The 16540-nt window shown below is 42.3% G+C and overlaps 1 protein-coding gene across 2 annotated transcripts in view; it reads right to left on the reverse strand.

Annotated features, from left to right (window-relative positions):
* PAPSS1 (3'-phosphoadenosine 5'-phosphosulfate synthase 1) overlaps window positions 1-16540 on the reverse strand; it is a 169308-nt gene that overhangs the window by 109581 nt on the left and 43187 nt on the right. For both annotated transcript variants that reach the window (XM_073571843.1, XM_073571844.1), the window contains 2 exons: window positions 5193-5331; window positions 2991-3109 (listed from right to left, as the gene is read on the reverse strand). In XM_073571843.1, coding sequence (XP_073427944.1) covers window positions 2991-3109; window positions 5193-5331 — 258 coding nt within the window. The remainder of the gene's footprint in view (window positions 1-2990; window positions 3110-5192; window positions 5332-16540) is intronic.

The raw sequence follows: 16540 nt of genomic DNA on the forward strand, positions 1-16540 counted from the left end.
CCCAAAGAGTGGTCGTAAATGGCTGCACATCCAGTTGGAAGAATGTCTCAAGTGGGGTACCACAGGGCTCTGTCCTGGGCCCTGTATTGTTCAACATCTTTATCAACGATTTAGATGAAGGAATTGAGGGTAAACTGATTAAATTCGCTGATGACACAAAGCTAGGAGGGATAGCTAATACTAGAGAAGAGAGAGAGAGGATTCAAAAAGATATAAATAAACTGGAGAACTGGGCAGCAACTAACAGAATGGTTTTTAACAGGGACAAATGCAAAGTACTACATCTGGGCAATAAAAATGAAAAAAGCATATACAGAATGGGAGGAATAGGCCTAAGCAACAGCACATGTGAAAAAGACTTGGGTATACTAATAGATCACAAACTGAATATGAGTCAACAGTGTGATGCAGCAGCAAAAAAAGCAAATGCAATTCTAGGATGTATTAACAGAAGCATACAGTCTAGATCACGTGAAGTCATTATTTCCCTCTACTCCTCTTTGGTCAGACCTCATCTGGAATATTGTGTCCAGTTTTGGGCACCACATTTTAATAAAGACATCAACAAACTGGAGCAAGTTCAGAAAAGAGCAACCAGAATGGTGACCGGTCTGCAAACCCTGTCTTATGAGGAAAGGTTGCAGGATTTGGGATTGTTTAGTTTGCAAAAGAGAAGACTGAGAGGAGACTTAATAGCTGTCTACAAATATCTCAAGGGCTGTCACATTGTAGAAGGATCATCTTTATTCTCATTTGCACAAGGAAAGACTAGAAGCAATGGGATGAAACTGAATGGGAGGAGACACAGATTAGATATTAGAAAAAACTTTTTGACAGTTAGAGTGATCAATGAGTGGAACAAGCTGCCACGAGAAGTGGTGAGTTCTCCTTCAATGGATGTCTTCAAACAGAGGCTGGACAGACATCTGACTGGGATGATTTAGCGAATCCTGCTTTGAGCAGGGGGTTGGACCAGATGGCCCAAGAGGTCCCTTCCAACTCTACGATTCTATGATTCATCAGACGTAGTAGTGTGCTGGATGGACTTCACCCATCAGAGGTGGTAGTGTAGTGTGTTGTGTTGTGTGGACCTCACCCATCAGACGTGGTACTGAATGGGGTGTGTGGACCTCACCCATCAGACGTAGTAGTGTATGGGGCTGTGTGGATCTCACCCATCATAGTAGTGTGCTGGGTGGACTTCACCCATCAGAGGTGGTAGTGTATGGGGTGTGTGGACCTCACCCATCAGACGTGGTAGTGTAGTGTGTTGTGTGGACCTCACCCATCAGACGTGGTAGTGTAGTGTATTGTGTGGACCACACCCATCAAACGTGGTAGTGTAGTGTGTTGTGTGGACCTCACCCATCAGACGTGGTAGTGTATGGGGTGTGTGGACCTCACCCATCAGACGTGGTAGTGTATGGGGTTGTGTGGACCTCACCCATCAGACGTGGTAGTGTATGGGGTTGTGTGGACCGCACCCATCAGACGTGGTAGTGTAGTGTGTTGTGCGGACCTCATCCATCAGACGTGGTAGCGCACTGTGTTCTGTGGCCCTCACACATCAGATGTGGTAGTGTAGTGTGTCGTGTGGACCTCACCCATCAGACGTGGTAGTGCACTGTGTTCTGTGGCCCTCACACATCAGATGTGGTAGTGTAGTGTGTCGTGTGGACCTCACCCATAAGACGTGGTAGTGCACTGTGTTCTGTGGCCCTCACACATCAGATGTGGTAGTGTAGTGTGTGGTGTGGACCTCACCCATCAGACGTGGTAGTGCACTGTGTTGTGTGGCCCTCACCCATCAGACGAGGTAGTGTAGTGTGTTGTGTGGACCTCACCCATCAGAGGTGGTAGTGTAGTGTGTTGTGTGGTTACATTTTGATAGCTTTTCCCTTTGGTCTGACTCATAGTATCGAACATTAAAGGGGTACCAGATATATTATTGAATGGTGCTGTTCAACCTATCATTCAATGTACTGGGAAAAAAGTCTGAGTGCAGTGCAATTGCAAAAATAAAAAACAAAAAGAAACCCCCCCCCCCCCTCACAATTCTGCAGTTGTTTGTAGTTTGTCAATATGATTCTTCAGATCAGTACCATTATAACCATAGCAAGAAAAATTTTTTAAAAATTTGTAAAAAATCACTTGTGTCGTCATTTTTATCTTTTGGTTGATGAAGTTGTGTTAGGGCTTCTTTTATCGTGTGGTGAGTCGACATTTTTATTAACACCATTTTAGGTATACATATGACAATGTGATTGCTTCTTATTGATTTTTTTTTTTCGTTGCAGTGATTTTAAAAAAAATAAACTAAGCAATTCTGGAGTATGGATTCATTTTTCTTGTTACACCGTTTACTTCTATCTAGTTAGTTCAGTATAACCTATGTTTCCATAATTAAAGCCTCTGTTCTTTCTAGAGTTTTCGGTCCAGTGGGTGGTCCTACCAGTGATTGACAGCCACCACTGTATGTACAATTATGCATATAAAGCTGTCAGTCACTTCCAGAACCGGCAATTGGACTGAAAATCCCAGAAAGAACCAAAGTTTAAATGCCAAAAGTTATACTGCTCTTTTCTCACAAACCTATGTATCAATCTGCTCAGCTCCCTCTGCTCTATAACATGGTGCCTACAGATGGGACACTGCATCTTCAAGGGGACAGGTTCTCTTTAAGAGTTTAACAGTCGTGAGCAGAGCCTGGCTCTGTTCACTGATGTTGGGGGGCAGATGATGGCTGCACAATACAACCATCATCTGCCAGGAAAGGTGCAGAGCCCTTAATAGTACTGTAAATGTTAGTAAGAGGTTAAAGATTGCAGCTGGTCAAAGCACTGCAGATGTAAACTGCACGACCGCTGTGCTCACCACCCAGTTAAATAGAAAAGTGATAAAAGTTTATTCACATGCCCCATACAAAATGCAACGTGTCAACCCATGCGGAGGTCTTGCACAATGTTGATTTTCAAGTCACATAAATGTACCATTTCTTGCAGCAGCTCGACAACTTGTTGAATGCAGTCGTTTACGTCACATGAATCAGTTTTTAATACCAACTCTGGTGCTTCCGGCTTCTCATATTCAGCATCAATACCTGTAAAACCTAAAATTGAATGTAGAGAAAAACAAATGAAGCATATTTTTCTGAATATGAGAAACGAGTCTACATCTTGTAATCTAAAAGAAGCTCTCATCCCATCAAAATTTGTATCCTCTTACTATATTGCAGTTATCATATTATACAGCACTGTGTACGGACAATTGCTCATATTGCCTATCCACCCAGCTAATTGTTCTCTCCACTCTATGTAGAAACAGAAAGTGTCTTGTCCCTGCAGAAATCATTCTTCTCATCAACTCCTGACCCACCTGCTCTGCTCCTCCACCTTCCAGGAACTTTTGCAGTGACTCATGAGTCATACAGGCTAAATTGACCTCCTGTTTCTACACAGAGCTATTTTTTAAGGTCTTGCTACTTTTGCACACTAAGAACGATTTTGTTCTTTACATACAACTTTTTAATCACGCTTTACTCCACTTTTTATGCAGCAGTATGATGAAAAAACAGGACTTTCGGTATATTTTTTTTTTTTTTTTTTCTTAGTGTTCACTTTAAATAGTGTGACACCAGTAAAATTAGTTTGGATCATCCCAGGAGCGACAATACAAAATATGTAATTTTTTATATGAAAAAAAAGGAGATTTTATATGCATAATATTGTTCTGTTATTTTTCTTGTTTTTATATTTTTATCAATTTTATTTTTGTACTTGTTCCCTTTATGGGACTTGAAGATTTTATTGTATGATTTCACTTCTAATACCATGCACTACATACCATATTTACTCGAGTATAAGTCAACCCAAGTTCAAGCCGAGGCACCTAATTTTGCCATGAAAAACTGGGCAGACTTATTGACTCGAGTATACGCCGGGTATGCATTGTCCCTTCATCCCTATGGTATGCATGGCTCCCACGTCCCTGTCCTCGTATGCATGGCTCCCCCTTCCCGTCCTTGTTCCTTATCCCCTAACCCTGCATGCATGGTTACTATAAAAAAAAAAAAAAAAAAAAAAAAGATCCTACTTACCTTGCCTGTGTTCCTTCGCTGCATCTCGTTCCGGTGCCAGCAGCTCTTCCTGCAGAGCTTTCACGTGGCCCCACTCATTAAGGTAATGAATATTCACTCCATGCCTATGGGAGTGGAGAGGCGTGAATATTCATTACCTTAATGAGCGGGGCCACGTGATCGCTTGGCCGAAAAGCTGCTGGCACCGGAACAAACGAGATGCAGCGAGGACGCGCAGGGAAGATATGGTAAATAGGACGTGTGCTGGAAGCCGGCGGCTGCGGCTGTAGCTGTCACTGTGCGCTATTACAGAGAAATGAATATTCATTTCACTTTAGGAGCGGCACAGGCTTCAGCCACAGCAGTCGGCTCCTGCCTCTGTAACCCGCTGCTATCCCGCTTTCTTTCTGGGACAATTGATTCGTGTATAAGCCGAGGGGGGGCGTTTTTAGCACAAAAAGTGTGCTGGAAAACTCGGCTTAAACACAAGTATATACAGTATATATTGCAGGTTATTAGACCTATCAGTTTTACACTGTCAACGCTTGTTAGACCCTGTTTATGGCAGGCCAACCCGGATCACACATCACGATCATGCCATGGTGGAGGGGTCAATGTGGTACAGATGGAGAACCCCTCCCCGCTCTCTTACACAACCTTTTAAATACTGGGTTCACAAATGATCGTGTCATTTATAAAGTTAAACTTACAGTGACAGCACTGGCACCGGCCCTGGCTGTTACTGCAAAGGCTATTGGTTAAGGTTAATCCGAGCTTTTGCAGTGATTGTGCGGAGCCCAGCTACCGGTATGTCCATTTGGGGGAAGACCTAGGAACAACGGACATACTAGTATGTCCTATGTTAGAAAAGGGTTAACCAAAATAACACATCCATCAAATGGACCAGAAAAAGCTAAACAGAAATTTGTAGCAATGGTTGAGTTAATAGATATAAGGATTATTTCATCTTGGTTTATACAAGAAGTATTTTGTTAAGAAAAAAAATGTTTTACTTAATAAATCACAGCGCATTTCTAAAGCTCCTAAAAGAGGCAGTAATGCTATCACATCCTTGAAAAGAAATCTGGAGTTATAAGATTTCCAGATGAAGCTTTACCTTTGATTTCCCCAGCTCTTGCCATTTTATATAGGCCTTTGACATCTCGCTGTTCACATACATACAGAGGGGCATCCACAAACACTTCATAAAACGGCAGACTAGCGGCCTCGTGAATTTGCCGGGCATTGTTTCGATCCTGAATAAAGCAAAAACAAGCAAGAGAGTTAATAAGCTATTGGGGTCTTTATAAATACCAGGCAGACCTTCAAAGTTACAGAAAAAAATAAAGAAATCTTTGCTTTGTTAAAGACTTCCAACACAGAGAAAAAAAAAAAACATGCAATGCCTTTAATGCAGGGGTTGGCAATTAATTTTCCCAAGAGGCCATATAAAAGACTGTGACTGTTGTGAAGTGCCGAACCAATAGGCTGAAATTATTTCTGCTCAATATTAAAATTAACATATTAATTACAACTATTTGCATTCATATTAATTTTATCACTTAATATTGAGCAGCATTAAGTATAACCCCTATAGACAATAAAAGCCTACACAAAACCCCTATATACATTATAAGCCTCACATAGCCTCCTATATACAGTATGAGGCCCCACATTGCCTCCTACATTCAGTATGAGCCCCCACATAGCCTCTGCTATACATCATGTGCACCACATAGTCTCCTATATAAAGCATGTACCACACTATATACAGTATGAGCCCCCACCTAGCCTCCTATATAGAGTATGAACTCCCCACATAGGCTCCATACATAAAGTGTGGGCCCCACATAGCCTCCTATATACATACAAAATATCCCACATGAAAAAAACAAAAACAAAACACATACTCGCCTCACTCTGGTTCCCCCGACGCTCTGCTCATGTGTACTGAACCTCAGCAGCAGCCCAATGAAATGACGTCATCGCATCTGCTGTCTCACACACTTAGTGGAAGGAGCTAGTGGCCGCGTCCTCCACCAATGTATTCATCACTGCTTGCATTCTCAGGATGCAGATAGCAGTGACAACAGGTGGTGGCGAATGGATGATAGGCAGGGGAGGGGATAGTGCGGCCCATGGGCCACAGTTTTCAGGCGTTAGGCTGTCTCTGTCCACAGGTCAGACTTCAACAGCCAGAGAGCCGGATGTGGCCCTTGGGCCGCAGCTTGTCCAGGTCTGCTTTAATGCAATTTGTCCTAACAAAAGTGAGCACTTACTAATCCCAAAGTCAAGATATATAGTATATCTTGACTTCAGCAAAGCATTTGACAAAGTATCTCATACAATCCTAATTGAAAAAATGACTAAGTATGGAATGGACAAGGCAACTGTTAGGTGGATTCATAACTGGCTTAGTGATCGGACCCAAAGAGTGGTTGTAAATGGCTGCACATCCAGTTGGAAGAATGTCTCAAGTGGGGTACCACAGGGCTCTGTCCTGGGCCCTGTATTGTTCAACATCTTTATCAATGATTTAGATGAAGGAATTGAGGGTAAACTGATTAAATTTGCTGATGACACAAAGCTAGGAGGGATAGCTAATACTAGAGAAGAGAGAGAGAGGATTCAAAAAGATATAAATAAACTGGAGAAGTGGGCAGCAACTAACAGAATGGTTTTTAACAGGGAAAAATGCAAAGTACTACATCTGGGCAATAAAAATGAAAAAAGCATATACAGAATGGGAGGAATAGGCCTAAGCAACAGTACATGTGAAAAAGACTTGGGTATACTAATAGATCACAAACTGAATATGAGTCAACAGTGTGATGCAGCCGCAAAAAAGGCAAATGCAATTCTAGGATGTATTAACAGAAGCATACAGTCTAGATCACGTGAAGTCATTATTTCCCTCTACTCCTCTTTGGTCAGACCTCATCTGGAATATTGTGTCCAGTTTTGGGCACCACATTTTAAAAAAAAGACATCAACAAACTGGAGCAAGTTCAGAAAAGAGCAACCAGAATGGTGACCGGTTTGAACACCCTGTCTTATGAGGAAAGGTTGCAGGATTTGGGATTGTTTAGTTTGCAAAAGAGAAGACTGAGAGGAGACTTAATAGCTGTCTACAAATATCTAAACGGCTGTCACATTGTAGAAGGATCAACTTTATTCTCATTTGCACAAGGAAAGACTAGAAGCAATGGGATGAAACTGAATGGGAGGAGACACAGATTAGATATTAGAAAAAACTTTTTGACAGTTAGAGTGATCAATGAGTGGAACAAGCTGCCACGAGAAGTGGTGAGTTCTCCTTCAATGGAAGTCTTCAAACAGAGGCTGGACAGACATCTGACTGGGATGATTTAGCAAATCCTGCTTTGAGCAGGGGGTTGGACCAGATGGCCCAGGAGGTCCCTTCCAACTCTACGATTCTATGATTCTAAATAATTACATCGTTATGATCATCTGTGTACACATGTCAGCACTGAATCAAATATAAATTTTTACTGAATTGACAAGCCCTTTTCCAGTAAGTGATGATCATCAATCTAGTATCTTCACTTAAAGGGACTGTCAGCACAGAATGACTGGTCAAATCAAGTACAAGCGCCCGGTGCTTCACGGCAGGGCCAATCATTTATATACACCTTCCCAGCCCACCTGCTTGTCTTCCCTCTGTCTCCACCCTTTTCTGGCTCTATGAAACCAGACCTGTCAATCAAAGAAGGGGGGGGGACATGTTTTCACCTTTCTGACCAGGTCAAGTTGTTTAATTCAGACAAGTGTCACGTTATGAGGTAATAACTCTGGAGCGCTTGAACACATTCCATTGATTCTGAGAAGGTTTTCTCGTGACACATTGTGCTTCATGCTAGTGGTACATTTAAGCCGATATGTTTTTGTGTTTGTGAAAATCACATCTCATCTGAAGTGACTGAGGCCTATGTGACAGAAAATACCCAAAAGTGACACCATTTTAAAAAGTGCACTCCTCAAAGTGCTCAAACCACATTCAAGAGGTGTATTGACCCTTCAGATGCATCACTGAAATTAAAACAATGTAGACGGGAAAAAATGACATGTTTTCCTACAAAAATGTTGCTTTAGCCCAAATTTTGCATTTTCATGCAAAATAGGAAAAAAAAGGACTGTACAAATTTGCTGTGCAATTTCTCCTGAGTGCACAGATACCCTATACAGTGGGGAAAATAAGTATTTGATCCCTGGCTGATTTTGTAAGTTTGCTCAGTGACAAAGACATGAACAGTCTATAATTTTAAGGGTAGGATAGTTTCAACAATGAGAGAGAGAATATCAAAAATAAAATCCAGAAAATCACATTGTATAAATATAAATTTGCATTTTGCAGTGAGAAATAAGTATTTGACCCCACTGGCAAACAAGACTTAATACTTGCTGGCAAAACCCTTGTTGGCAAGCACAGCAGTCAGACATTTGTTTTGTACGAGGGGCTGCTGATAAGTCTTTGGCTTTGTGATCTTTTCTGTTTCTATGGTATCGAATGTTACATCACATGAAAGCCTTGTGTGTCTAATATAGGTTTTCAAAATGTTGTGTTTTTAGCTTATGTCAACAGTGTTCTACGCACGCGGGAAAACAAAATGGCGGAGCCCAATGTGATTTTCACAGCAAATGAGAGCATAGGAGTGATAAAATTCTTGTTTCTGCAAAGAAAGTCAGTGAAGGATATTCATGGTGATACATCGAAGACATTGGGGGATCAATGCCTTTCATATTCTACAGTTAAGAACTGTGTTGCCAAATTTAAAATGGGCCACTTCAGCACCAACAATGAGGAATGTCCTGGACAACCGAGAGTGGTTGTTGTTCCGGAGATCGTCGATGCTGTGCACATAGTGGAGAATCAGCAAATTTTAGCTAAAGCAACAGCCGAAATCATGGGGATTTCCCGTGAACGTGTTTGTGTAATTATCCTTGAACATTTGGACATGAAGAAGCTATCTGCAAAGTGGGTCTCCCAATGTTTGACATCAGATCAGAAAAGCATGTGAGTGAAAACTTCCCAGTCCATTTGACAGCATTTCCAGACTGATATGAACTTCCAGGATCGACTGGTCACTATGGACGAGACCTGGATTTATTTCTATGACCCTGAAGCTAAGGAGCAGTCAAAAGAATGGAGGCACAGTGGTTCTTCCTCATCTAAAGAAGTTCAGGGTGCAAAAATCAACCACTAAGGTGATCGCATCTCTGTTCTGGGATAAGGAGTGTGTGCTGCTAATGGATTACCTTCAAAAGGGTTCCACCGTCAATGCAAGTTATTAGATTAAACTTTTGGACCAATTGAAGGCTGCTCTGAAAGCCAAAAGGCGTGGCACGCTGTCTAAAGGAATCTTTTTCCTGCAAGACAACGCCTCTGCTTACACTGCACAAGCGACCAAGGCAAAACTGTCGGAGCTGGGCTTCCAGATGGTTGACTACCCACCTTATTCACCAGATCTAGCTCCCTCCAACTATCATCGGTTTCTAAACCTGAAGAAACACCTCAAAGGTACCAAATTTCACACCATTTCTGATGTCATGGCTGTTACGGATGCGTGGTTTGAGGCACAACCGAAATCCTCCTTTTTGCAAGGCTTACAGAACTTGGAATACCGATGCAAGAAGTGTGTAATAAGTGTAAAGTTTCATCTTCCTATCTCGTTTCTTTCTGGATAAAGCCAAATACTTATCAGAAGCCCCTCATAGTTGATGATGAGGTTTGCGCACATGTCAGGAGGAATTTTGGTCCACTCCTCTTTGCAGATCAACTCTAAATCATTAAGATTTTGAGGCTGTCGCTTGGCAACTCAGAGCTTCAACTCCCTTCATAAGTTTTCTATGGGATTAAGGTCTGGAGATTGGCTAGGCCACTCCATGACCTTAATGTGCTTCTTTTTGAGCCACTCCTTTGTTGCATTGGCTGTATGTTTTGGGTCACTGTCTTGCTGGAAGACAAAGCCACGACCCATTTTTAAAGGCAATCTGTCACCCCATTTTCAGCCTATGAGCTGCGGCCACCGCCATCAGGGGCTTATCTACAGCATTCTGTAATGCTGTAGATAAGCCCCCAATGTAACCTGAAAGATAAGAAAAACGAGTAAGATTATACTCACCCGGGGGTCCGGTCCCATGGGTGTCGCTGTCCGATCCGGCGCCACCCATCTTCTAGAGATGACGTCCTCCTTCTTACTTCTGCCGCGGCTCCTGCGCAGGCGTACTTTCTCTGCCCTGTTGAGGGCAGAGTAAAGTACTGCAGTGCGCAGGCGCCGGGAAAGGTCAGAGAGGTCCGGCGCCTGCGCACTGCAGTACTTTACTCTGCCCTCAACAGGGCAGAGAAAGTACGCCTGCGCAGGAGCCGCGGCAGAAGGAGGACGTCATCTCTAGAAGATGGGAGGCGCCGGACCGGACAGCGACACCCATCGCACCCGACTGGACCGCAACACCCACCGCACCGGACCACACCCCCCGGTGAGTATAATCTAACTTGCTTTTCTTATCTTTCGGGTTACATTGGGGGCTTATCTACAGCATTACAGAATGCTGTAGATAAGCTCCTGATGGCGGTGGCTGCAGCTCATAGGCCGAAAATGGGGTGGCAGATTCCCTTTAATGTCTTGGCGGAGGTAAGGAGGTTGTCACTCAGGATTTTAAGGTACATAACTCCATCCATTCTCCCATCCTTAGCAGAGAAACACCCCCAAAACATAATTTTTCCACCTCCACGCTTGACCGTGGGGACGGCATTCTTTGGGTCATAGGACGCATTTCTCTTCCTCCAAACACAGCGAGTTGAGTTAATGCAAAAGAGCTCAATTTTTGTCTCATCTGACCACAACAACTTCTTCCAATCACTCCCAGAATCATCCAGGTGTTAATTGACAAACTTCAGACGGGCCTGCACATGTGCCTTCTTGAGCAGGGGGACCTTGAGGGCACTGCATGATTTTAAACCTTTACAGTGTAATGTGTTACCAATGGTTTTCTTGGCAAATGTGGTCCCAGCTGCCTTGAGATCAATAACAAGTTACCCCCGTGTAGTTTTAGGTTAATCTCTCACTTTTCTCATGATAAAGGATACCCCACAAGGTGAGATTTTGCATGGTGCCCCAAATCGATGTCGATTGACAGTCATTTTGTATTTCTTCCATTTTCTTACTATTGCACCAACAGTTGTCTCTTTCTCACCCAGCATCTTGCTTATGGTTTTGTAGCCCATTCCAGCTTTGTGCTCTTATCCCTGACATCCTTATAAAGCTCTTTCGTCTTGCTCATGTTGTAGAGGTTAGTCAGACTGATTAACTGAGTCTGTGGACAGGAGTCTCTTATAAAGGTTACTACCGTATATACTCGTGTATAAGCCGATATTTTCAGCCCATTTTTTTGTGCTGAAAGTCCCCCTCTCGGCTTATACACGAGTCATATACCTGGGGGTCAGCAGGGAGGGGGGGGCGGGGGTGTCACAGATCATACTCACCCGTTCTGGCACTCTCTGCAGCCCCCTCGCTTCTCCACTGTCTCCCTTCCTGCCTTCAGCGGTCACGTGGTACCGCTCATTAAACTCATAAATATGCGCATATTCATGAGTAGAGTTGAGCGATACCGTCCGATACTTCAAAATATCGGATCGGAATGGATCGGCCGATCTTTAAAAATAGTATCGGTATCGCCGATGCCGATACCGGAAGTCCCATTCAAGTCTATGAGACTTCCGGTATCGGAATTGGAAAAACCCTTTCCTGCCCTTGTACAGCCTCTCGGGGGTCTGTACGGGCCTTCCGGGGGTCTCTGCCGGCCTACCGGGGGGCTGTGCCGGCCTGCCGGTGTGGCTGTGCGGACTGCCCGGGGTCTGTACCGGCCTGCCGGGGGGCTGTGCCGGCCTGCCGGTGGTCTGTGCACCCTGTGGGGGGGGCTGTGCCGGCCTGCCGGGGGGCTGTGCCGGCCAGCCGGGGGGCTGTGCCGGCCTGCCGGGGGGCTGTGCCGGCCTGCCGGGGGGCTGTGCCGGCCTGCCGGGGGGCTGTGCCGGCCTGCCGGGGGGCTGTGCACCCTGTGGGGGTCTGTACCGGCCTGCCGGGGGGCTGTGCTGATGTCCGGGGGTCTGTGCAGGCATCGTCCGATGGGACTACAATTCCATCTGGCGATGCCTGCTACCATGACAGTGATTGACACATTAGCCAATGATGGGACAGTAGTAGTCCCATCATCCGGCTAATGTGTTAAATGTTAAAAAAAAAAACTACATACATACTACATGCATGCTACATACATACTACATGCTACATACATACCACATATATACTACATGCATGCTACATACATACTACATATATACTACATGCATGCTACATACATACTGCATGCTACATACATACTACATGCTACATACATACTACATGCTACATACATACTACATATATACTACATGCATGCTACATACATACTACATACATACTACATGCATGCTACATACATACTACATGCATGCTACATACATACTACATGCATGCTACATACATACCACATGCTACATACATACCACATATATACTACATGCATGCTACATGCTACATACATACCACATACATACCACATGCATGCTACATGCTACATACATACCACATATATACTACATGCATGCTACATACTACATGCTACATACATACCATATATATACTACATGCATGCTACATACATACCACATACATACTACATGCATGCTACATACATACATACTACATACATACTACATGCATGCTACATACATACTACATGCATGCTACATACATACTACATGCATGCTACATACATACTACATATATACTACATGCATGCTACATACATACTGCATGCTACATACATACTACATGCTACATACATACTACATGCTACATACATACTACATGCTACATACATACTACATGCATGCTACATACAATACATTCATACAATACATACATAGACATACAGTACATATAACATAGAGTAACATACTTACCAATACTTGTCACATTGTTCCCCGAAGCCATTGTCTTTTACGGAATAAATATTAACATAACAAACCACAAAAATACTCACCCATGATCCGAAGCAGTCCACGAGTGTGTCCCACGACGATCTTGGGTAGAGAACTGCAGCATCAGCTGATGCTGCCGCTCTCTACGGGCTGCAGGAATCCAATGACGGAAGGTAGGTATCCTTCCGCACTGTATTCCTCCGCCACTTAAAAAAAAAAGTCCCTAGTCTCACTTTATGGCAAAAGCTGCGTGGGAACTTTCTCACACAGCAATGTCAAAAGTGAGACTAGGGACTTTTTTTTTTAAGTGGCGGAGGAATACAGTGCGGAAGGATACCTACCTTCCATCATTGGATTCCTGCAGCCCGTAGAGAGCGGCAGCATCAGCTGATGCTGCAGTTCTCTACCCAAGATCGTCGTGGGACACACTCGTGGGCTGCTTCGGATCATGGGTGAGTATTTTTGTGGTTTGTTATGTTAATATTTATTCCGTAAAAGACAATGGCTTCGGGGAACAATGTGACAAGTATTGGTAAGTATGTTACTCTATGTTATATGTACTGTATGTCTATGTATGTATTGTATGAATGTATTGTATGTAGCATGCATGTAGTATGTATGTAGTATGTATGTATGTAGCATGTATGTAGTATGTATGTAGCATGTAGTATATATGTAGCATGCATGTAGTATGTATGTAGTATGTATGTAGCATGTATGTAGCATGTATGTGGTATGTATGTAGCATGTATGTAGTATATATGTGGTATGTAGTATATATGGTATGTATGTAGCATGTAGTATGTATGTAGCATGTAGTATGTATGTAGCATGTAGTATGTATGTAGCATGTAGTATGTATGTAGCATGCATGTAGTATATATGTAGTATGTATGTAGCATGTAGTATGTATGTAGCATGCATGTAGCATGCATGTAGCATGCATGTAGCATGCATGTAGCATGTATGTAGCATGTATGTAGCATGTATGTAGCATGTATGTAGTATATATGTGGTATGTATGTAGTATATATGGTATGTATGTAGCATGTAGTATGTATGTAGCATGTAGTATGTATGTAGCATGTAGTATGTATGTAGCATGTAGTATGTATGTAGCATGTAGTATGTATGTAGCATGTATGTAGCATGTATGTGGTATGTATGTAGCATGTATGTAGTATATATGTGGTATGTAGTATATATGGTATGTATGTAGCATGTAGTATGTATGTAGCATGTAGTATGTATGTAGCATGCATGTAGTATATATGTAGTATGTATGTAGCATGTAGTATGTATGTAGCATGCATGTAGTATATGTAGTATGTATGTAGCATGTATGTAGCATGTATGTAGCATGTATGTAGCATGTATGTAGCATGTATGTAGCATGTATGTAGCATGTATGTAGCATGTATGTAGCATGTATGTAGTATGTATGTGGTATGTATGTGGTATGTATGTAGTATATATGTGGTATGTATGTAGTATATATGGTATGTATGTAGCATGTAGTATGTATGTAGCATGTAGTATGTATGTAGCATGTAGTATGTATGTAGCATGCATGTAGTATATATGTAGTATGTATGTAGCATGTAGCATGTATGTAGCATGCATGTAGTATATATGTAGTATGTATGTAGTATGCATGTAGCATATATGTGGTATGTATGTAGCATGTAGCATGCATGTAGTATATATATGGTATGTATGTAGCATGTAGTATGTATGTAGCATGCATGTAGTATGTATGTAGCATGCATGTAGCATGTAGTATGTATGTAGCATGCATGTAGTATATACAGTGGGGCAAAAAAGTATTTAGTCAGTCAGCAATAGTGCAAGTTCCACCACTTAAAAAGATGAGAGGCGTCTGTAATTTACATCATAGGTAGACCTCAACTATGGGAGACAAACTGAGAAAAAAAAATCCAGAAAATCACATTGTCTGTTTTTTTTTCATTTTATTTGCATATTATGGTGGAAAATAAGTATTTGGTCAGAAACAAGCAATCAAGATTTCTGGCTCTCACAGACCTGTAACTTCTTCTTTAAGAGTCTCCTCTTTCCTCCACTCATTACCTGTAGTAATGGCACCTGTTTAAACTTGTCCGATGGGACTACAATTCCATCTGGCGATGCCTGCTACCATGACAGTGATTGACACATTAGCCAATGATGGGACAGTAGTAGTCCCATCATCCGGCTAATGTGTTAAATGTTAAAAAAAAAAACTACATACATACTACATGCATGCTACATACATACTACATGCTACATACATACCACATATATACTACATGCATGCTACATACATACTACATATATACTACATGCATGCTACATACATACTGCATGCTACATACATACTACATGCTACATACATACTACATGCTACATACATACTACATATATACTACATGCATGCTACATACATACTACATACATACTACATGCATGCTACATACATACTACATGCATGCTACATACATACTACATGCATGCTACATACATACCACATGCTACATACATACCACATATATACTACATGCATGCTACATGCTACATACATACCACATACATACCACATGCATGCTACATGCTACATACATACCACATATATACTACATGCATGCTACATACTACATGCTACATACATACCATATATATACTACATGCATGCTACATACATACCACATACATACTACATGCATGCTACATACATACATACTACATACATACTACATGCATGCTACATACATACTACATGCATGCTACATACATACTACATATATACTACATGCATGCTACATACATACTGCATGCTACATACATACTACATGCTACATACATACTACATGCTACATACATACTACATGCTACATACATACTACATGCATGCTACATACAATACATTCATACAATACATACATAGACATACAGTACATATAACATAGAGTAACATACTTACCAATACTTGTCACATTGTTCCCCGAAGCCATTGTCTTTTACGGAATAAATATTAACATAACAAACCACAAAAATACTCACCCATGATCCGAAGCAGTCCACGAGTGTGTCCCACGACGATCTTGGGTAGAGAACTGCAGCATCAGCTGATGCTGCCGCTCTCTACGGGCTGCAGGAATCCAATGACGGAAGGTAGGTATCCTTCCGCACTGTATTCCTCCGCCACTTAAAAAAAAAAAGTCCCTAGTCTCACTTTATGGCAAAAGCTGCGTGGGAACTTTCTCACACAGCAATGTCAAAAGTGAGACTAGGGACTTTTTTTTTTAAGTGGCGGAGGAATACAGTGCGGAAGGATACCTACCTTCCATCATTGGATTCCTGCAGCCCGTAGAGAGCGGCAGCATCAGCTGATGCTGCAGTTCTCTACCCAAGATCGTCGTGGGACACAC

The sequence above is a fragment of the Dendrobates tinctorius genome, unplaced genomic scaffold, assembly GCF_039654945.1.
Source record: "Dendrobates tinctorius isolate UK_male_01 unplaced genomic scaffold, ASM3965494v1 ptg000030l, whole genome shotgun sequence".
NCBI lineage: Eukaryota > Metazoa > Chordata > Amphibia > Anura > Dendrobatidae > Dendrobates > Dendrobates tinctorius.